The sequence below is a fragment of the Agelaius tricolor genome, unplaced genomic scaffold (genome assembly GCF_023055355.1).
Source record: "Agelaius tricolor isolate 1412-34295 unplaced genomic scaffold, bAgeTri1.0.p SCAF_1, whole genome shotgun sequence".
Lineage (NCBI taxonomy): Eukaryota > Metazoa > Chordata > Aves > Passeriformes > Icteridae > Agelaius > Agelaius tricolor.
In genome coordinates this window covers 90,592,122-90,617,048 of record NW_027269261.1, presented here as the reverse complement: position 1 = coordinate 90,617,048, position 24,927 = coordinate 90,592,122, and the positions used below count along the sequence as shown (strand labels likewise).

Below are 24,927 nucleotides of genomic sequence, written 5' to 3'. Positions count from 1 at the left end.
TGATTCCAAACTACTTGTGAATTCAGTAAGACACAAAAAGCTGGGCTTCTAATTCCTAAACCAATTTCAAAACATTCTGATAGTATCAGAGCAAACTGAATGGTAGTCTTGGAGCTATGACTGCCATGAATTATTTTTATCTTTAATATATTCATTATTTAGTACTTATATCTGTTCTTTTATGATTTCTGAGTTTGGTGTTGCCAGAAAATTAAGTAATAAACTGCTCAGAGTGAGACCAATGCAGAGTAGAAATATGCACAATATCATTGTCTGTCCAGACTGTTTGCTCTACTCTACCATGGTGATAATTTCTTTTTCCTTCTTTGAGCTACACCACAGAAGGCAAGGGAGTCATTTGAGCTGAGGTTTTGTTTCCTTTTAAATGCATGTTTCATAGAATCACAGAATGGTTTGGGTTGGAAGGGACCTTCAAGATCATCAAGTTCCATTCCCTGCCACAGGGACCACCTTCCACTGGACCAGGTGGCTCAAAGTCCCATCCAACCTGGTCTTGAACACCGTCAGGGATGGGGCACCCACCACAGCTCCTCTGGGCAACAAACTCCAGTGCCTCACCACCCCCACAGCTAAGAATTTCTTCCCAATACTTAACCTAAATCTGCCCTTTTTCAGCTTAAAGCCACTCCCCTTTGTCCTACCACTACAGGCCCTTGTAAATAACCCCTCTCCAGGTACTGGAAGCTTTACTGTCTCCAGGCTGAACAAGCCAAAATCTCAGCCTGTCTTTGTAGGAGAGGTACTCCAGCCCTCTGATCATCTTTGGAGCCTCCTCTGGATTCATTCCCACAATTCTTTAATTTCAAACACCAGGGAAAACACTTATTTTTCAGAGCTGTAATAATTCTATATTAATGCTCCTTTGTGAATATAGTTTCAGATGTATAGATCTGTAAACTCAAGAAAACAGACAATAAAATCTCATTAAGCAACAAATTAAAACCACAAACACATACCACAAAAAAAACCCCAAAGCAAACAACTGAATATTAATTTGTAGTGTAAACAAGTAATGGAGAAAAAAATATTCTGAGTTAAAGTACTATTCATGACATATTAAAAAGATCTAGAAAATACCCCTTGTCTGAAAACGACCAAATAGTCACTACATGCAAAAATGCAAAAAAATGCATTTCTAAGAAGCTCACACCAATTTCTAAAATCCATGTAAAGCACTTTGAACAAGATTTTCACAAATACTCTCTAATAAGTCCTATAATTTAAAACATTTATATGCACTGATGGAAAAAAAAACCATGCTCACAACTGAGTTCCAGTAAGTTTGAGAGCAGCATATCTATTTCAAGCTATAGCAACAGGAAGATGAACATTTTTTTAATGTAAATTAGATGGCTTTTAAATTATGCAAAACTTTACAGTGGCAAACCTTTACAGTGTATAACATAGAATAATATCAAATCCCTGTCTATAAAAACTGTATGTTATTTTACTTTGCAAGTCACAAATCTTCTCAAAAAGGACAATCACACAATTTGCAAATTAAATATATGTACAGTAAGTATTCTTACTCTAAGTACTATACTGTAAAATCTCTATTTACAGTAAAGAAAGCATAAAGAAAGAAAACCAAAAATGTTTAAAATACATATTAGTTTAAGTGTCTAACAGTTCCATGTTATTTGCAAAATATTTAACATCTGATCTGCAAATTATCTTAGAATAAGTCTGATTGGCAAGGACTATTACATGTCATCTGCCTCATGCTCAGGACTGGGTCAGCTTCCAAGTTATATCAGGGTACTCACAGGCTCATCTAATTAACTTCTGAATGCTTCCAAAGATGGAGACTCCACAACTTGCCAGCCTACTACAGTGTTTGACTTTCATCACACCATTTCTCCTCTTGACCTTCTACAATTTGTGTCCTTTGCCTGCCTTTTTTTCAATATCAATCTCAGAGCAATGTGGCTTCATCCAATCTATCACCTGCTGTTAGGGAGTAGTAAACAGCAGTAAATATTACACAGCCTTCCCTTACTTGGACAGAGGAAACCCAGTTCTCTCAGCCTTTCTTTGTATGCCATGTTCCCCAATCCCCTCACAGATCTGGAGGCACTCCACTGAACTTGCTCCAGTGCATCAATGTCTTTCTTCATTTGGGAAGCCCAAAACAAGACACAGTACTCACAAATGCCAAATAGAATTGAAGAATCATCTCCTCCACTGCAGCCCAGCTATCACATTAATTGGCTGCCTTTGCTCTAAGGGCTAACTCTTGCTCCAGTTTCAAAGTTTTGTCTTCCAGTACCCTGAGCTCCAGTTTGCCTAAGTAGTCCCTAACTTCAACTTCCCTGCACTCTGCCATGAGATGCAGGGACCCCAAAAGCCTGAGAATAGACCTTACTAAAGCAAAGGCTGCAGTGTATACCCTCAGCATTTTTGCATCTTTTCCACTGTTCAGTGCTGCATCAGCATCACACCATTTCCTTAAGCCTTCCTCCCATTAACAAGGCACCTACAGACATAAGTGACTTAGCTTCAATTCCAGTGCAGTTTTGGCTTTCCTATATCCTCTCTACACCCAAACACTGTTGTTACATTCTTCATGGAAGTCTGTCACTATTTACAGACTCCATACATTTCATTGTTTGGGTGAGTTCACTTAGGAATTCCCCATTCAAGCAAGCTGTACCTGTTTGCCATACCTGCTTGTCTTCCTACACAGGGAAGAGTACATCCTTGTGCATTTGAGGAAGCTGTTCTTGAAGATCAACCGGCTGTTCTGAGCCTCTCTGCAGTTCAAAGGGACTTGACATGGGTTTCTACCTCTATTACATGAAAAGCCAAAGCAAATCATTCTAAAGTCCAATATAATTTCTTCACTGCCTGCTTCTCTCACTCTTCTCAGATTATACCACCTTACAGTAGTTTAGCTGGGGGTGGCATCAGCCCTCCATTTCCACATTCACAAGTAGCAAGGAATCTAAGGTACACGGACAAATAGGAATAAATATCTATCCAAATGTAAATTAGAAGAGAGAAATACATGGGAGGCATGAAAATTTTGAAGATGTTTTTCTTCATCTCACTCAAGAGATAGAAAGGGATCTTAACAGAGTGGATAACCATGATGATAACTGACACAAGCAACTGGAAAGACTACTTTAAGGCAGCAGCTATTTCAAGAAAAGGGAACAGGGTCCATAAAACATACGAGACTACATTTACATTCCAATTTGCTGGCATATAGATAATTTTAGGATGATATGAGGCAAAGCTTTTAAAAATCTGGAGAAATGAGTAGCTGAAGTAGAATAATTATCTGACAGATGGAGATTGCCCAAGACTGCCACTTGAACATATAAAAAGATGAGACTGACTTCATTTTTGAAATACAACATTAGAAATTCCAAGAGCATGCTGAGTATTAGTTGTTGAAGGTACAAGATTTTGTTCAGTGTACCAGAGTATAAATAGAGATTAGATTCAAAGCTTTACTTTGGAAATAGTTTTTAAAGCCTGAAGCTTTACAAAAAGATTTTAAGTATCCTCACATAAGCAATATAGCATACATATTTACAGCATAGCACTTGGCTAAAATGTCTGTCTACCAGTTTCCTTTGCAATGCCAATGTTGCAGCTGCACATGCACATTTTTACCATGGTGGCATTTGGGCTTCTTCTTCCTGTGCCACTGCATTGCTCTTTCTACACATTACATCCTCTTCAATCTGTTGGCACAACCATGCCCCTGCATTTCCTCTTCAGAAGGTCAACTCTAGTAACAGCTGAATGCCTGAAGGTAATAGCTAATCAAATTACTCCTTTACTTCCACTAGCAACTCTCACATTTCCACAAAAAGTAACCAATTCCACAGAATGCATGCTTCCTTTAACAACAGTACAGCCATAAACACACTTAACACATTCAAACCTGCACTCAGCCAGCTGCCATCCTCACATGGCACATCTCTGCCTCTATTTGCAACATCTTGTCCTTATTTATTCATTTATTGTTGTACAACTTCATCTGCATTCTGCTTCATAACTCCACTGTACCAAACAGCAATGCAGCCCCAACACTGACTGTGGTCTTGGGAGACTAGGGGAACATGGGATTACTATTTTTATCCCCAGGGTATTTACTTGTAAAAGCCCCTTTCCATGATGGATGGCACATATAAGAACGAGTCTGTGCTCTTTGCTAATGGACATTCTGCAAACAGGTGAGAAGGCAAAGATTTCACAGCCCAAACTAACAACTTTAGTATCACATTAAAGTGGGAATGCGAAGAGAGGAAGGAGCACCAACACCCAGGGCATGCAAACTATCCCATTAGTTCTGCTATCTTAGCTGATTCAATTAACTCATATGATTTTTCAGCCAGTTACTAATTTTTTTTAAAGCAGAAGAGTGAAAAAGCTAGCTTATAAAAAGAACAGAAACATAACTATATGAGAGCAAATCAAGAATATCACAGCCATTTTGAACCAGTTGCAGCTCTTCTTCTCCCCCAGTCCTTTTTAATTTATAAAACAAAAAGGAAAACACCACTTCTAAAAAAAAAAAAAGACATCCACTTGCCTGTAGTCATGGTATCTATATCTGGTTGTTGATTTGTAATTTCCAGTGGATCCAAGGATATCCTCACTATCCTTGAATGAATTGTATTTTATCTTACATTTTTTATTACTTGACAATGTCCAAGCTAAACAGAACTTTGCCTAAACACTGTTTGGGGTTTTCCCTGTACAGTCTAGTTAATAATGGATACAATAAAAAAATCACAAACTTAACACTAATAAATAGTTCATGTCTACTTCAAATTACTACTTTTTTTAGAGGAGTACAACTTCAAAGATGAGTAAAACACTTGATGGTTTTTATCTAGTACTTCAAGGTACTAGATAAAATTTGTATTATATTGTGATTTGAAATGGTATCAAATTGACCCAGTAAGATACTAATTCAAAGCAAATAAAGCCAAAAATTTGCTTGTAATTTGATTTTAGCAGTCTGATACAGATAAAATTAAGGGATTTGCACAGGCTAATTAAAAATCTGTAAAAGGAAGCATGGACATTTAAGAAATTCTGGTTATGGAAGCTACCAGAAATATGGTACTATGTGACATTTTCAGTCGATATTTGTGACATTTAAGTAAGGCTCAGAGTTAGTTTGGGGTTTTTTGGCTTTTTAAGAAATATTCATACAGCCAGACATTTTGAGAAAAAGCATCTCTGCTATTTAAAAGCAGTCTCCCCTGCAATGTAAGTGAGAATCTGCACACAGGAAATAAATATCCTTCACATTCTCTATTTTTTAGGTTATTTAACTTGTAGGTCATAAGGAAAAGCAGTTAATGTGCTTAAGACCCTCTTATTTTTTCATGAGCATCATCATAATTTAAGAAAACACAAGGTATACTTGAGACCATTGTTCTAATAAACCTGAAATGAAAGAGAAGTGCTGGGAAGCAGGTCAGCCTTTTTAAAACACATGTAAGGGCCTTTCAGTTCAACTGCTTGTTTCACAAGAGACAAACAACAAAGTACTATCTTGTTTAAATGATTTAATGAGCTGTTGGTTGTTATTGCAGGGGTTTTGTGCAATAGGGTTTTGGTGGGTTTTAGGGGGTTTTGGTGGGTTTTTTTAACTAAGACTAACTATTTTGATGTAATGAGAAGAGACTGAGAGAGAGCACAAGCTGAAATTCTTGCAAATACAACACAAAAAGAGTTAATTTAACCATCATCCTGATGCTTGGAAAGGCTGGACAATGATAATACACAGGAGACAATTACCAAGGCTCAGCTGATAAGATGTAACTCACTAAGGTGCAATAATGCAATTTCTTTCAAATATGTGCTCTGAACAGGAGTGTCAGTATTAGGTCACTGAGGTTACAGAAACCCTGCCTTTCTTTGGGATGCAATAGTATCTTTTTTCTTTATGTTTATTCTTTGTTATGCAGTGTTCATCTTTATCAGGCTTATTCTAAAAGTACTTCACAGATCATAAGACCAATCCTTTTTAATTCAATGGCAAAACTCCCTCCAATATCATATCAAGAATGAAATAACTGAAGCCCAGACAAAAGCAATTGGTCATTCATCCGTAACAGGACTACATCTGGGGTGAAACAGCAGCTATTTTGCAGTTAACACTTCTATTGCAAACTGATCTATGGAGGAAAATGCTCAACTCAAAGCACAGGGGAATTTACATAGATGGAAAATAATCACACTGACTAAAATCTGGCAAACTCCCCAGAGGTAACTCCTTTATTCAGATGAAAAATGCACAAGATTGTTTACAATTGTTCAGGATCTCAATTACATATGCTATCTAAAAGACATGTCCAACAGCTGACAGAACTCCAGTCTCATGCTACTGAATAAATAATGCTCCTATATGGGTTTTTTTCATTATTTGAGTGAGTAGGAACTATAAATGCAAGGGCTGCATGGTTATAGCTTTATGATTTGGTTCAGTTTTTAACACTACTGCCCAGGCTGTAAACTGTGATAAGATCACACACAACTGCAGCACAGGTTTAATTATGTCTGCATTTCAAGATTAAAAGATGAACCTGTAAACCAAAACAGAGGACTTGGAAATACAGACAATTCCTGTTCACATTGTTTCAAGCTGTTATGTATTTGAGATCAATATTTTAACTTGGGCTCCTTATTTGTCTGTAAGAGATCAATACAAAGGCATACCTTCTATTTCTGTAGATTTTGTTTGCCTATCTGTGTCAAAACAACATGCAACGTCTGTAAATTCTGTACCAACACTTCAGCCACATCTGTAGTATTTTGCTGTCAAATGCCCAACAGATTCACTGGCTGAATGGCAGATCCCAGAGGGTTGTGATCAGTGGCACAGGGTCTAGTTGGAGCCCTGTCACTAGTGGTGTCCCCCAAGGTTGAGAAGTGGGCCTGGTATTGTTCAGTTTACTCCTCCATGACTTGGATGGAGAGGCAGAGGCCTCCTCTGCAAGTTCACTGATGACACAAAGCTGGAGGAGTGGCTGATACCCCAGAGGGCTTTGCAGCCCTTCAGAAGGACCTCAGCAGGCTGGAGAGAGGGGCAGAGAGGAACTTCCTAAAATTTGTCAAGGGAAATGTGCATGGTCCTGCATGTGGGGAGGAATAACCCCATGTGCCACTACAGGGCTGATCTGCTGGAAACCAGCTCTGCAGAGAAGGAGCTGGAGGTCTGCTGGAGTACATGCTGTCCATGAGGCAGCAGTGCCCTTGTGGCCAAGAAGGCCAATGGTATCCTGGGATGCATTAGGAACAGCATTGCCAGGAGGCTGGGGGAGGTAAATCTGCCCCTCTACTGTGCCCTTGTAAGGCCACATCTGGAGTGCTGTGTCCAGTTCTGGGCTCCTCAGTACAAAAGGGACCTGGAGTTTCTGGAGAAGGTCCAGTGCAGGGCTACAAGCATGACTGAGAGACTGGAGCATCTCTTTTACAAGGAGAGCTAGGCCTGTTCAGCCTTGAGAAGAGAAGACTGAGAGGGGTCCTCTTCAATGTCTGTAGGTGTCTAAAGGGAGATATCAGAGGTTGGAGCCAGGCTTTTCTTGGTGATGCCAAGCAATAGGACAATAGAGAATGGGCAGAAAGTGATGCACAGGAAGGAACTGGAACTGATGTTCCATCAGAACAAGAGGAAGACCTTCTTTGCTATGTGAGTGACCAAGCACTGGAATGGATTGCCCAGAGAGATTGTGGAGTCTCCTTCACTGGACACACCCAAGAACCATCTGGATGTAACCCTGTGCCATGAGCTCTAGGAAAACTGCTTGAGCAGGGAGGTTGGACCAGATGACCAACTCACTGTCATCCCCTCCCAACCTTACCATTCTGTAGTGCTGTAATTCCTTTATGGATTACTGAAGAAGAAAATTTTCTTTATCTAAAAAGTTGAAACCTATATCAATGCTTGCTTTTAATCTCAGTGTGGTGGAAGGAAGCAGGAAGACCAATATTGTCACATTAGAACTGCAGTAGCAAGACACTCAGTGCATCAAATCAAACAATTTTAGTTAGTGCTCAGAACTCAGGAACTGTCTTTATGCAGTCTAAAGTTAAAGAAGATTCTTTTAAAACTCTGGTTTATTCCAAAATAAATAAAACCTGTTTTATTCCAAAGTTTCTTTGAATGACTTTAGATTTTACCCAAAGTAACAACTGAAGCAGACAAACCAGGAGTATTTCATTCACAGTTTGTGTTTCATTGAGCAGAAGCTACTGTTTCATAGGACATTATTTAATATAAATACCTCTCTCCCATGAGTGCTAAGTTATTATTTTCTGCCCCATAGTTCATTAAATTTTATTTTTGCTGGATGAAAGCACTTAGTAGCAGTCAATTGTCATGTGTGATGGAGTAAAACTTACCTGCAAGAACTGTACTTTATTTATGAAATATCAGATTTCTAGGATTTTCTGTATGCATGTAAGAGCAGCATAAACACTGACATATTTAAATATTACATTATTTACAGAGTAATTCAAGTAATTATTTCCATAATACAAGAACTGTTTCCATTTTCACATAGCTGAAATACGATAGAACTTTTCTAGAGGTTAGAAAGTTATTTCAATTCTACAATGGATCAGCCATTCTTTAATAATTTGTTATTAACTGCTACTAACATTTTAGAAATAGCATTTTTGCTGGCTCATATTTTATAACCTTTTCATGTTCCAATCAAATATTCTGTGATGTAATATATTAAACATAACACAACAGCACTGACAGTTTGGTGTCTGAAATCAGAGATAACTAATCAACCAATACTCCTTTATTAATGTGAAATGGAAAATGTGTTGCATTTTGTTTCTGAATCACATACTCGTACTGTATACGTGTAAACTCCAGCAGAAGTCATAGGAATACTCTTATAAAATAACCTTCCTATCAAACAATGGGCTATTTTTAAAAGAACTTTTACATAAATCTTTCATATTACATTATCCTGTGACTTAAATAAATTGCAAACAAACATAAAATGTTGTAATGAGCCGATTATCTGAAGTAAAATGAAGTATTTCTGTTATTCTCTGAAATAGTTATGTTGTCACTGAAGACTTGCATTTTCGAACACAAAAATTTGAACAGATAATTCTGATCTCATGAAACACTGAGAACTTATCAGCTGAGTATATTTTGCATAAAAACCCCATATCCTCAAGATTATCTCTATTCACCAAATGTTTTTATTAATGTGACTAGCAGATGTCTGAAAGTTAAATGGGCCATTATTAGCACCCTGGAATATGCAAGCAATATCTGAATTAATTGTTTAATCATATTGAGTTGCCTGTGGCATCAAGAAAAAGAAAAGCTAAATGTCAGTATTTCACACCATCAATTGAAATGAGTCCCAGATGTTAAAACACTAAGCAACCTAAAAATCATTAATTTCATTTTAACCAAAAACTTTTCCAAAGCAAGCTTAATCTAGACATTCAGTCTTTCCCTTCCCCTCTCCAGCACAACTAAACATGGAAATAACCCCTATTTAATATGTGCAGTGACTGAACCAGGCAAATAGTAGGACCAATGTAAAGATCTTCATGTCTTCTGCCATTAAAACTCACTGGTTTTTATTAAGATTTTAATGGTTTTAAAGACAATACCTAGGAATCCAATAACAATTTTACTTGTTTACTAACAAGAAAAAATGTCAGGCTTTGTTTTTCTCTAAGAAAACAAATACTGTTTGTCATTGTGCACAATTCTAAAGTAGAAGAAAGCTTTGGTAGTTATCATTTTGTCTAAAATCAATGAAAAAACAGTTTTAGGAATTTAAGCTAATACAGCCTGCCTACTCTCAAAAACATACTGCCAAACCCAAATGGGACTTTTTTTCAGAAATTTGAAGGAACTTAATTTAAGAATGAATAAATTCATAATATAAACATCTGCCATTGTTTTCAGTACAACACTAATTACAACAGTTGCTTATATTTTGAATGAACAAGTTCTAGAGAATATAGAAAGGCTTAGCCCCAGGAAGTGTCAAGAAATATCAGAGGACAGATTAACTGCTAAGGAACATTCACACAAGTGCTACAGATTTAAAAAGGGAAGAGATTACATACCCCTCTCCACCAATTCTTGTTATCTTTAGACGAAAATCAACTGAGTTCAGGCTGGGTGGCTTCCATTTCAAAATATCATCACATCGACCAGGCTTGTATTTCTGAAGTAAATTAAAATGCAGTTTAATTATGCTTATTGGTTTTCACTGGTTTTAAAAGTAACAATTCAGCCTTTCAGACTCTATTAGCTGTCTCTAATGAATAACAATAGTTAGTGACTGAAACAACGAATAACATTACCATGGAGGTAGCTGTGCTTCACTACTTTGCTTCTCCCTTTAAAAACTGCTTGGCACTGTAGCTCTGCCATTGCATATAATAAAAAGCTGAGAATGGAAATAAAAATTAGCATACTTCATTATCTCTCTCTGGCTAATGGAAAATTTCAAAAAAGAAAATAATACAGCATAGAAAGAAACAAAAAACACTCATAGGACATACAGAAAAGAGAAATTTAAAGTAATCTCAACATTTTGGAACTATTCAATGATTTTTGTTATCCATGCTGTTGGCTGACAAAACACAAAAAAGGCAAAAGCAATCATACTGCCAGCTCTCAAAAAGACTCATCAGAAACATGTTCTTTCATAGCAAAGGAATTTAAGTTATGTAAAGATTAAAAAACATCATGATATACCAGAACATAAATAAGAGAGCATCTCTTGCTAAAGAGAGAGGGTACACATTTGAACCACAAGTTGAAAGGAACAATTTTCTCTTAAATTAGAGCTTTAGTTTCTCATGGTCTCTGCTATAATTTGCTTTCATTTACTAAGCTGCCATTTTGTTCATTCTCAGCTATCAGTGAGAGTTAACTTGTTGACCCCTTCCTTACCGAATATCTTTCGTAGCAATGGAGAAAATCTGAATTAACATGAATAGGGCAAAAGAATAATTTGCAAATGCATAGAATGAGAAAATTTACTTCCTTATTTATATAGTCAGAAAATTTAAGCACTTTTATATGAAAAATAAAACTAACCAAGAATGTCCACTGTCTTTTGGTAACAGAACAGTCATCAGCATCACACTGCACTCATGCTGTGCAAAATATTTTCAAAATACAGACTTTACTGATGACAAACCTAACAGTTCTAGATCTAAAATGAGAAAAGCAAATGAATTTTCTGTTTTCTGATGGAAGAATGTAAAGTTACTCCTTCCAAAACAAATGCAGAGTATCTTACCTACCATTTCTTGATGAAAAGGTGGTCATTTAATTCTTAATGATGCAAAAAGGGATGGACCAACCTCTCTAAGTCACAGCACTGAAATTCTGAGGAAAAGCTACATCTGATCTAAGAAAAACCCTTCCTCACTAGAGCTCTTGTATCCTGACTCTGACAACAGCTGACAGCATGTGCTCAGGGAAGATGAAAAGCAAGGCTATTATATATGATATTTTCTATTGCTACTCCTTGAGAAACTATCCAATTTGAAGCTCAGAGACTTCCTGAGGTGGATATGATTCAAATGTGATTCCTAGATATTTAGTTATTTTCAGTTTCTCTGCAGGAACATAGATAGGCTCCCAGTAAGATCATGTAAACCCAAATCAGCTGTAAAACCCCGTGGCACCACCTTTCATGCACAGCCTGATTACCTTGCAGGAATAAAATCACTGTCTTTTGGTTTTTTGAACAAGTTTTTGTTGTTTTTGAAGACTTGCACTTCCCAGGGCTCGTACTAAGAAAGATGCTTAACAATCAAACCCCATTATTTCCGTGCACATCATAGTTTCATTTGCCTCTATATGCACAGACAAGCACTCAGCTCAGAGTACATCATTTTCTATGTACTGTTACAAATTTTTTTTCCACATACATTACTCTACATTTACCTACATAAAAGTTTATGCACTCTTTTACCACTCAGCCACCCAGTCTTGTAAGAGCTTACTATAATTCTCCACATTTAGGACCAGCCCTTGCTGATCTATCAAGAAAACTTCACTGAATGGTTCATCCAATTTTCCTGCTTGCTTACACGAAGTACAGGTGGTTCCCTTCCCTTGTGAGGACTGAACAGTACCCCATCCCTTCACTCCTACTTTATAAAAGTAACCAATTCGATACCTCTGCAAGAACTTTTTAAGTCTCACATTACTTTAGGTTTTTTCAAGAAAATTTTGACAATAGGCTTTCTGGAAATCTTAACAAGAAAAACCACATAATCCTTACTTAAATTGCTTAAATGCGTTTTGAACCCTTTGCTGGAGAGGCATGACCTTCCTTCCAAAAAGGTATGTAATTTTCACCAACTATATAAATCATGTTCATCCAGATACCAACTGCTACATTCCTTATAGTTTCTATTCCTTTGTCCAGTCCAGATACCAAGCTTACAGGAATTATTTCTTCCCTGATCTTCCACCATACCTATCACCACCTTCGTTTTTTTAAAACTGGTATTGTATTTTCTACCTTACATGCTTAGGTACTAACGTAGATTTTTCACATAGCATCTACTATCCAATTTTTTCAAATTCTTTTTCATAGACTGACAAGTTACATCCTACTAAAAGTTAGTAAGAAACCAGTATCACAAAAGACAGGAACAACTATTCCAAGATCAGTAATGAAAAGCAATGCTTTGACAGAATATATCTGCATACCTGTAATTACATGGTGTGAACTACAGTTTTGACTCAAATTTAAAATTAACTGGCTGGCTTTCTTGAAGGGAATGGGGGAGGATTTTCTCATTAAGATGGAGATTTTTTTTTTTACCTTGAGAACCAGCATAGCGTAAGACAAGACTCAAATAAAAATTTTATTCTATTAATAAAAAAATTATCTCTAGCACACCTCAAGTTAGTCAAAGATATCTCACTTAGAAAGCATTAACAATAAATATACCCTTTTATATACTTTTGACTATTACATTTAGTTTTGACCACTGTCAAACAACAGACTTCTCACTTCACAGCAATTTGTTGATACCAAAGACCTGGTAAAGGTAACAGGTAAATTACAGCTATCTTTCAAAGTTACAAAGCCTTAAATAAGCCCTCAGAATTCAATGCCTGTACAAGGAACAATTTATGCAGCTCCTCCCTGACCTCCCCCAACTTCTTCTGTTACCATGAAAGACAGAAGTTCACAGAAGTCTGGCTCAAAAGGAGAATTCATTCAAAGGCCATATTAATAATCCCTAAGAAAGAGATTAATTTTTAAAAGGTGAGTCCAAACACATAAGACAGCACTAGTAAGTTACTGAGTTTGAATGCTAAGTGCTAAATCAAATTCTTTAAATATGAGCTGAAGCCAAACAAGAATTTTGCTTGTTAAATGCATGGAAACTTCACCTTAGATGAATCACTGCGTACTGCAGACCTGTTCTGCGTGAAGTTACTCTTTATTTTAATTCCAAACCAAAATGTGAAGCAATCTGTTTGAGATCAAACTACACCCTAGCATTTTAAATATAGCATTCATAGCAATGATATCCTCATCACCACTCCCCAACAAATATCTATGTACACGACTACTTCTAAAACATATCAGATCCCCTGTCATCTCAAAAACAAAGTTCATGCTTCAATCTGAAACCTGTCAACCTAGTCTAAGCACAAAAATTAGAACTCCACACCAAAAAGGTACATTGTCAAATCAGAAACTATCTCAAATAGCTTTAAAGGATTGGAACTAGGTGGCCTCCTGAAGTCCCTTCCAGTCTAAATTATTCTGCAAAATTGTGTCTCTCTTTGCTTGCTTGTTCTTTTAGCAGCCATATTGGGTGCATTTTAGTTTGCAAAAACAACAAACATTCACAATAAATGCCCCAGTTGTTCCTATTTACTATATTTTAGTTGTGATAGCTCGGCAGCTCTGGTGCACACAAACTGGATTCCATCAATGTAACACCAAATTTGAAGTTTCCCTTCAGGACACACCTAATGCCCTTCACTCCAAAGTACAGACACCAGAGGCCAAGGCAAAGGCCATTCCATTGCATTGCTACCTTGCACCTACAAAGCACAAACAAACCTGAGCTGTTAAAGGTACCCTGCAACATCCTGAACTGCTGCTTCAAAGAAATAAGGGTATCAGTGCCTTCAGTTGGCTATGAACCCTAAGCTCTCCAATTTTCACATTTTTTTACATCTTTTTTACATCCACTCACCATCTACCCAACATTTCTTCTATCTTTTCAGTAGTAGTAGTAGTAGTATAAATGCCCTATCTTCTGTGGCCATTCTCTCCTGGCAAAACCTCAGGCCCTTCTTATTTTTATGAAGAGGATGAAGATCAGGGACAACAGATGTGTCAGAAGTAGCATTGCAAATGTGCCCCTACTATGGGCATCTTGAACTTCAGTCAAGAATACAAAAATGACCCTAAAACTCAGGTGCACATCCAATGCCCTGGGATGAATAATCATCACTGAAGACAGCTCAACAGAAAGCACATCCTCTAGCATCCCTCTCAGGCTACTAAACCCATTGATTTCTCACCTCAGACTCAATTCCATAGGCACAAGTGAGTCTAGTCAAACCACTATGAGGGTTTTGTTAGACCCTTGTTAGAAACCATTTTAGCACTGCAGGGTACAGCTATGGGTTGCTGGTCTCAATTCCCTGTCCTGTCCTAGAGTACTAAGTCTAGTTCCCTCCTTCCTCCACAGTTGCCCAAAGAGGGGGCCACTCTTTTCTCATCTCCCATCAGATCAAGAGAAAGACTGGCCCTCAAAGCCTCAGGTTCTGTTATCTTAACTTTTGCTGACACATTTCTAGCTAGTTGCAGATAGCCTCACATACAGGTTTGGGATTTGCCTAAAGCCATGTGTTAGCATTTGCATTCAATGGATGGCACAGCAGAAAGCTGAAAGGCTGGACAATGGAGATATCAGAGGCCCATAAGGAGGGTAAACTTTAACTCCAAATAGCTGCTTTCACATGCAATAGATGTTTCTGCTTAGTATTTTGTAGGAGGAATAGCAGGGTTAGTTTCTGGGACTGCATTCTGGGCAGGCAGTCTGGGGTGTGGGGTGGTGTTGACTCACCATGAAGACACCCACCTGGAAGGCTGAGTGACTTCAGCCTAAAGTCTAGACAAAACAAACAGTCTCTCCTAGCGACTGAAAAGGAAGAAGTGGTGGGATGATCAAGAGAGAAGTTCGTGTCTCATCAAGAAGAGGAAAAGAAGGTTTCCTTTACAAGGGTGGATGTCTCACTATCCTACAAAGTCTAACCAGCCAGTTCTACCTCCCATAACCCTTCTTAAATACCATCCTCCTGAAGTGCAAGCAGCAGCTAACACAGGCCACCTTACATTTCCCTTCCTCCGTATCTTCCCTTGCTCCTTCCAAATGACATGAAGCCAGCAAATAACCCAGCTCTTCCTTTTCTCCTAAGTGGCACAGAGCTGCTGCTTATCAGCTCTAATTTCTCCTCAGTAGACTGGTCAGACCTAGCCCTGCAAAGTATGCAAAGGCTGCAAAGCTGGCAGCTACAAGCACACACCAAATTAGAAAGAAAGCTAAAATAAAGGGCACAGAAAGCTCAGGGAAGGTCTGTTTGCATTGTCATGCTTGCACAAGAGGTATGAAAGGTTGGGTACCTTTGAGGAGTGACGGTAGAGCGGGTGGGAGGGGATGGGGTTAACCAAGACTGGAAATCTACTGGAGCTCTTTTAAATCATTAAATGTAGTTTGCCACATTAACTATGACAAACCTATAATGACAACAAATCTGCTCCTCTTACAATGCAAAACAGTGTTAAATGTTTTATCTGAAGAGCACTGCTTAATTCTGAGTTCTCTTAATCCATAGAGCAGCTGCTGGCCTGCCCAATCTAATAGCTAGTATTCAGCTGGGTAAACATAAAGATAGAATCATTACCCAAAATGTGTTTTTATTTTCTTGCACTATAGACCCTGGATCATTTTAAAGAACCAAAAGGATTGATTATAATCAATCATTTCAGGCTAGACTTTATAAAGAAATGAGCTGAAGACACAGAAGTTGCTAGCACTGTTGACAGATTATGTGAATAAATCACAAGAATGGATTGAGAAACCACAAGATCAAAGGCAACCCTTGAGTCAATTGTATATTCATAGATTTTTAAGACTGGAAACCATTACTGGGATCATTGAGTTGGTTCTGTTGCATAAAGGACAGAGAACCTGGAACAATGTTTATATCAAGCTTATAACTCCTATTCAACCTACAGTAGTGTTTATCTCAAGTTTATAATGCCTATTCAAAATACAAGACACCTTTACGAAAAATACCACATAACGAAGAAATCACAACATGTATTTTAGGGAAGTTACCACAGCCATTTATTGTAGTTGTGCTTAAAAATGCTTATTTCTACACTGAGTCTTGTTAATGCCTTGCCTTAGACTGAAGCCTGGCTCTCCATATAATTACTTCCCTTTTTAAAATAAAATGAGTAAGTCTGAGTCTCTCTGCATGGATAATTTCCCCATTGGCTAACATACACATCATCATAGTATAATTTCACAAAAGCCTTTAGAAGAGTAGGCAACAGAACTGAATCTACTATTCCAATATTCTTTTTCATCACTTACACATACAACAAAACTCAAAGTGTATTGGTGTTCTTCTGCACTGCACTGAGACGTGTTGATAACTAGCTCAAATAATTCTTTTCAGATTCATGCCTTTAGCTGGGACTTAACACACTTACTCCTGGAAATACAGCCCACATTTGCCTGTATTCAAGCACCATCACAAGATCAAATGATCCACCTTAGCCTACATGATTAATTTTTCAGGAAAACAAGTAAGTTTGCTGAAAAGTTCAAAATATTAACAACATGACCATAAAAACATAAGCAAAATCCCAACATTATCATTAAAACCCTTTAAGTCTTCATGGTAATGTACTTCTTTAACTGTCACAAAAAAACCAAAACCAAATAGAAGCAAACAAACAAAAACCCAAACAAAACCAAAAACAAACACAACCAAACTAAAATCTACTTGAGGAAATAAGTTATGTCACCAGCAGTTAAACTGCAACCCTTAGCTCCTTCTAAAAATTCTGCCTTCCATCCCTTCAGCTTCCCTTCTTTGTTCCAACTCCTTCTGCTCCTCAAAGTGCCTACACAAACAAACCTACAATCTCCCCATAGTTCCCACAGACCACCACTGTAATTCCTCATGTATTCTATTTTCTTTGCCAGGGAAAAAGCTAAGCAAAAGAGAATGTGGCACCAAAAGTTTCTTGGCCATTGATGGATTAATGCTTGTTCATGCTGTATATTGAGCAGGACTCTGGGAACTGGAAGAAAGGGATGTACCAGTCTGATCATAGGCCCAACTGCACTCCCTGGCTGAGGAGCAGAAAGTCCAGCATTTCTTATTGACGCCAGAGCCAAAGTGGTTATTTGAAAAAATTGCTTTGAGAGCAGCAGGATCACCCCTAACTCACATCCTCGGAGGTGAAGGCAAACAGTATTGCACACTATGGCATTTATAGTGTTTGGTGGTGGTCATTGGTCATCAGCAAACCAGCTTCAGAGATTATTCATCCCACCCACAGAGAAAGCTACTTTGAATGTTGGTGGTCTGGGAGAGAAAGGAGAACAATGTCCAAGAGCAAATGCCTCCAGATTCAAACAACAGGGTGTGTGACTGATACACAGAAAAAGTAAATAAAATTAGTGCTTTGATCTGAAGAGGACTATGGAATAAACACCTAGACAACACTTTCTACTTAGACCAAACATCAGACAGTAAGAGAAAAATATTATTGTTCATTCTTGCACTAAACCATCATATTTACTTCTTATTTAAAATACATCAGAGCTGGCCAAACTGTCTATCTGTCTTCACCAAATAAATTCCACATACCACAGAGGCAGAAAGAGAACTCTTAGAAAGACTGAAGAATTCAGAGGCATCCAAGAAACTTGTATGAATGAAGGCAATAGATGAAACTTTTGACAAATGCATTTCAGCAAGGGAAAGATGCATAGCTTCCAAAGAAAAAAGGTGCTTTAAGAAAAACCTTTTCATTGGTACTCAGTGTCTCAAAGATTATCAGGATTCCTTTGTTCTTTAAAAACCAAATCAAATCAAATGTACCAAATACTGTACCAAATTTCTTTCTTTGTAGAAATTTGACATAATTTCTGTATAAACTCTGGAAATAGTAAAGAAGGCATTTCTTTTAATAAATGTGAGTCAACCATTCCTGTATTTGTAAAGGAAATACAGGGAGATGTGATTTGTAAGTTCTCCTAAGAGTGATCAGGCTAAGAGAAACTCCTGGATAAACACTGGTACTTTCCAGACACCTGTCAGTTCTAAAAGGCATTTTCATAGTTGAGACAAAACACAAAAACCTAAACACAGAATGGAAAATATATAAGAACACAAAATGGCTGCAAACTTCATACAGCTCCAAAACACAATTCAAAATGCTTTCCAATTTCATGCAAACAGTTTTCATATGGTCTACCAAACCCTCCACCAAGCACATCCCATATCTAACCGTGGAGAGACAATCATGATGCCCTAACTAAAAGATGACCAAAAAAAAAAATCTAATTCCTTTCCTTTATAAAACTCTTTTAATGAAATTAATAAATGCTGCTTTTAATGCTTAGTGGTCTAAATTACCATCTGAACAATCAAAGAGCTGCACTTCTCACTAAATATCAGCTTTTTGCCTGGTTCAGCGACTTGATCAGAATAGAAGACACACTGAAGTTCAACAAATATTTGATCAGCTTGAAAATAGACTGTTAATGAATTCCAGACATTATACAAAGTAATGTTGTCACATCATTGAAAGCAAATCTGTAACAGTAACTTTAGAGACTCAAAAAGATGGAGAAAAGACAAGATCCTTGGCAAAACTCAAATAATATAATGTCCATGTTTAAGCCAAAAGGATGATAGAGCCAACTCCAGATAACACAGTTTTAAATAAATCATTACTTGACAGTGAAGTCTCCATGCTGCTTTAATTCCATGTAATCAAACAAATTTGTGTTAATTCTTCCATTCCACCACTTTAAAAATCAAAATAAGGAAAAATTAATGTGTTTTAAGACACAATCACATCTGTATTCCAGAAATTTTTCCTTTAGAAAGTTAAAGAATAAAGTAGGAATCATACTTTTTAATGCACTAGGACTGGTTAGCTGTGAATAACTGTTTTGGAACATCTGTTTGAGAAAATGTTATTGTACCACAATTTGTCTTTTATGAAGATGTGACTTGAAGCTATATGAAGTAGAATGAAAACTATTATAATCAAAATTACCTATGAAATATTCAGCTTAACTGTCATACCAGACTAAGAAGCAAAACATGAATCCATTTAATACTGTTAGATTATGTTTTTTATACTAAGGATTTTAACATTTGAATGCAAATCAGGTTTAGAAGGTTAACCTGTATGGAGAAATCATTTTGTTAGTATGTTAATAGAAAAATTTTTCCAAAAGTGCCTCTGATCCTCAAGCTAATGTAATATTTATATTGGACTTCTTTGGTAATTGGTGGGCTAAACGTCTTCTCCTCTTGCACTTTAATTTAGCTTTATACCTCCAGCTTCATTAAACATCTTGTTTCACGGCTATACTAATAGCTTTTCTCAATATTCCATTAAGCAAGGAGAAAAATATGAGAACATTTTATTCATTACTAACATCATATTAATATTTGATAAATGTAGTTCAGATCACAGCCAAAACTATATGTTTATAGCAATCAAAATATAGCAGTCATAATTTTTTTTCCTCCTCCCCCAGCACATTACTATGAGCAGCAGAAAACTATTTTTGATCATTTCTGTCCTTTCACTGGATATAATGGTTTGCACCTAGAAACTCCAATACATGATTTTGAAGCAAAACCAAAAAAGTAAACGGCTTCAAGTCATTGGCTCATGTATATGTGATTCAAAATGGACCAAAGGTGTCTGCCTTTGATTATAAACTCTACTTTTGGCAAATTAAGTAACTGTTGAAGAGCTTTATGGTTCTACCTTGTGACAAATAATCTCCTAACAAAAGAACTATAGTGCCCTGCGATAGAACTATGGTCAAAGGAATTGGTGATGGTCCATGGTTGCTACTTAAGACATTCGATTTATATTGCTATGGATTATTTTGTAATTTTCTTATTTTTCACCATCACTAACCTCATTGATAACTTCATTGCATATGTGCTATGTAAGTCTTCTGAAAAATTAACACAATAATAGCAACACCCAAGATACTTCAATTGGTCTTCCACTGCTGTATTTCACTCAATATTGCACTTTCCATCACTAAGTTAAACTGAGAGGGCCTCCGCATGTAGCAGCAGCGTAAACTGTCACCAGGAACTATTGTATTTACTTCTCCAGATGAAATTTTGTTTCAAATTCAACTTCACAACTCATTAACAGCCTTAACCAGAAATTAATACAATGGAAAAGCCCATTATAACTTTTTCTCAGCCATACATTGTTAATTTCTACCTGTCTAGAAACACACATAACCAAACCTAGAGGTAAGAAGCCAAATGGCTTAAAACAGCTGTCCATAAACTGTTGGGAGAAACAAGACAAAACAGAAGCACTCCTGGCTCACTCCTTTACTGGTTTTTCTTTTTCTCTCTTAAAGCTTATTATTCTTCTCTCTGCCCCAGCAACACAACAAATCTTTGAAAGACTCTTAGGGAGATCATCTTCCCTCTAATCTTCCTTTCACACTTTTACTGTGAAAAAAGCCTTAGTCACATGAAGCCAGTAACATTGGAGAACACATCAATTTTCACTGTATAAAGTGATGTGTAGGTGCTTCACTGCATCACCTGTTTTATGAGCCTTACTGTTTATGTCTCTTTACAAGTTTAAAGTGTTGTACGTACCAGCCAAAACCTTCTCTCATTTCTCAAACCCTGTGGCACCAATCTCTCTTCACCTTCTGTCCTTTCATTTTTACCACCTCCATCCTAACTCAAGCTTAAGTGTAGTCATCACTTAAATTTACATCAGAGAAAGAAGGAAGTCAGTCTCTCAGAGGACTTTTTTCTTTTTGGCTAGTTAATTTGTAGTAAAAAGCTCCTAGAAGTCCCACAAAAATTGGGTTGCATCAGTGGAAAGTATTCAGTGCTCCAAGTCTGACGGCATCGTGGTACAACAAAAGAATCTCCATGAACTGAGCAGCAGTGCTTTTGGCTGACTCACTACAATAACCCAATTTGGAAGCTGGGTAATTTATCAGTATTAGAGGCCACATTTGCAGAAGCTCCAACCTGTAAATTTAAGGCTTCATTATGAGATCGCTTTTGTTGACATTTTTAGTAAGCTATGATGATAATCAGTATACCAGGAATAACATTTCAGAAAATCCCCTCAGAGACCAAGAAGATTAATGAAAATATGAAACTTAAACAAAAAAGATGCAAAAATATATTTCAAAATACTTCTTGAGGAATGCAATCTTGAAAAAAAAAAGAATGCAGCCTTACATCAAAAGGCAATCAGTAGGCTGGAACTTTTAGCTAGTCTGAACATAAGGAAAAATGTGCAAGTACTAAGAAATTGCAGCATATTGTTCTCAGACATAGTCCAATTTCTCTTTATAATTCCAATGATAAAAAGCCCCTCGAGCTGAACAGATATGCTTGAAATATGATGCACAGAATTGCCAGCAGGATTTTTTTCTACATGTTGCTAAATGCATGCTACACAAAATTGTCATTAAGGGCTAGCTTATTACATCTTACAGGGCTACAAATCTCCTTGAATTAAATATTCATGAGTCTTGCATGGAATACTGAATCCTATGGTATTTTATAAGAAACAATAGAAAGTAGTCTTTTCAACTCTGTATTCTAGTATATAAATTATAAAATTGTGAGTTTCAGTCATATTAAATTCATCATTAGCCACTGACATGCAAATTGCAAAGCACATATTTCACATCCTTATTTTCAAAAGGAAACATTCATACAACATGGGAGTTAAGTCCCACCAGTAGAACTCAGCATGTGCTCTGCAGTGCTTTCACTTGGCAAGTAGCAAGCTGATGTGCTCAGAGATGAAAAGCAAAGTGGGGAAAAAATGTATATTGAAAAAAATTCAGTATGTACTTTCTCTTTCAAGTCTCCTACAAGACTAATAGAACTTAAAACTGCATTTTCAGGAGACTAATTTGGATAATGAGCAGGGAAAAATCCTCATCTAAGAAGAAAAAACATACCATGCCAAATGAGAAAATGAAGGGATCCTGCCCACTCTTTGTGTGAAACTAAACCTTGCAGTTCTGACTTAGGAACAAACAAGTCAGTGTCTCTGGGTAAGAACAGGTTAAATTGAATAGGATAAGCAAAGAGAAAAGAAATATAGGTTGCACTTTAAAAATATTACTCAAAAAATACAGTTACTGTGAAATTAGTTGCTATCCCTCTTGGGAAGGACATTCTTCCATTAAAAGCAGCAGCTCCAATGTAAGTTGTTAATATTGCCTTGTAACCAAACAATAGCTCCTGCCACATCAGATTTTTTGCCCCTTCTACAGAGCATGACCACACAAACACCCATCAGACATGCAACACAAAATCTCTGGCTTGAATACTGGGATTGAGCAATTGCCATGAAGAACCTGTTCCAACTTCTCTGCTGCTGGCAGGGAGCTTTCATTCTGTTACTGGCAGAAGGGTTAGAATCAGACTTTTTCCTCCTTTCCCTTTTCTTGAATGTTTCTTCTTTAATTATACCAAACGTTTAAATGTTAATGTAGCTGTGCTTCGAGCACTCAAGCAGCTGAAGGGCCAAAGAATTAGGGGAGGGGGTAAGTGACAATTACCATTTGCCAAAGCAAATGTCATCAGGTTTAGCTGCTATTTAACAGTTTAACATTTTAACAAGGGCAAATAGAAGGAGTAGTTAAGGACAACTTTTCCATAAACAAATGTACAAGGTATTTAAAAATCCATTCTATTTCTAAAGAAAGAGAACTGCAACTCATAGCGCCACATCACCAGCATCTATCAAGTGAATTGAAATGTCTGATGTGCAGTCACTGGGAAATTCTGGGAGAAGAAAGCAGACAAACCTGGGCCAGTTCAGGAGAAGCTTCTCTCAAATCTGATTTCTCTCCCATGCATCCTTTTTCCTAATATCATAAAAAGACAGCAGTCCTTTCCTTAACCTCTAGAACATAAAACACAACTGAGAATGCCATAGGAAAAAAATACCATCACTGATTCAAGCAAGACTCCGTGATGATATTTGGAAAACAGTTTAAAAATCTCTTCAACCTGCAAGATAAAGTGAGTTTATCACTTCAATATAAATGTAACTAAAATGCTGAGATAAGAGCATGCTGGTATGAATTCTGAACTTATAAATTAGATCTCTGTGAAGCTCAATTCTACTTGTGAAACAACTTCAACAGAATCCTTCAAAAACTTTATTAAAGCAGAGTGAGTGGTACAGAGATGACAACAACTGAACAAGCTCACCAATCATCAATCCAGCAGGTACTCCAGAAAGAATCAGAGTCATGTGGAACCACGTCTCTCTTGACACCAAGAACAGTAAGTACCATGTTCATTTTATGAGCTGTCTTGTAAAAACCTTTTCTCTTGTATAGTACATCCTCAACAGAAAGATAATATGGCTTTTATAAACCAAAACCATTCAATAAGCTAATTGTTGAAATTAAATTCTAAAGCTGGGACAAAAAATGTGATTCTTAGCAGATGGGGAGTCAGTGGTGTCAGTTTTGGGGGGAAGATCTAGAAATTCAGTTCAAGTGGAAATCAAAGATATTTTAGGTAAATTGAGCTATAACAATGATTACAGTGAAAGTTGCATTTACCAAAATAGTAAAATAGATGGATCAAAGTTTTACCTGCATTACATAGACGACACTTAGGTTCTTAGGCCTTTGAGCACATTTTCTCCTCAGTTGCACATGTGTATTTGGGCTTTCAAAATGTGTGAAATTGGGAAAAGCTAAGAAAACAAATGGGTTTCAAAAGGGGTGGCAGCTCAGGTCCTGACAACTGTTTATAACTGTTGCAAACAGACATATTACAGAATAATATGCTCCAAGAAAGTACTATAAAGGATCTAAAGCTTTAAACTCCCCCTCACAACTGGGGGTAAAAGAGAAAGACCATTAAAACACAAAACCACTCTAGGACACTAAAACCTACTTAGAGCAGAAGAGTGCTGTACAAAGGGAACAACAGTCAGCTGTTCATTAGGAACAGAAGGAAAGCAATTTTGTCTTCGGGGTGGCATAAGAATCCTTAATGGTGTTTAACTCCCTGCATCCCTGCTGCCCAGCACCCTTTGTACAGGAGGGAATAGGTCACACGGTGGTGTTCAACAACCACTATTGTTCCCTAACTCCTTCTATTCCAGCACCTGGGGATCACAGCCATGTGCATTTAAGTAAGTGCAATCTTGCAGAAGAGAACTGTGAGCATGTGTGACTGCAGTGAGAAATGCAAGAGAGCAGTCAAAAGCTGCCTGCAGGTGACATTGCCCTAACAGTCACTGAAGAAACTCCCCTTTATGAATAGCTGCCAAGATTTTCATATCTCAAAACCATTTCTTTCATCTCAAGAAAAAAAGAGGTTTTGTAATTTACCCCTAAGCCAATAACTGCATCTTAAATAGTGAGCAATATCATGACTTGAATTAAAAATTTACTGTTATTCAAAATTCCCCTCCAGAACAAGGCAGTTATCACAGTATAAAGCCATTAGACAGCTAAACATATTTTTTTCCTAAAACCAGCAAAACTCTAATTTACTTCCTTAATAGTTGTAGGCTTTCTTTAGCAACCAAGATGTGTACAAGCAGAGCAGTATACCCAGTTAAAATCAAG

The 24,927-nt window shown here is 37.1% G+C and overlaps 1 protein-coding gene across 1 annotated transcript in view; it reads right to left on the bottom strand.

Moving 5' to 3' along the window:
• The window catches only part of RNGTT (RNA guanylyltransferase and 5'-phosphatase), a 171,868-nt gene that overhangs the window by 54,523 nt on the left and 92,418 nt on the right, over positions 1-24,927 (bottom strand). The window contains exon 13 of the mRNA XM_071443118.1: positions 10,105-10,205. Within this exon, the coding sequence (XP_071299219.1) occupies positions 10,105-10,205 (101 nt within the window). The remainder of the gene's footprint in view (positions 1-10,104; positions 10,206-24,927) is intronic.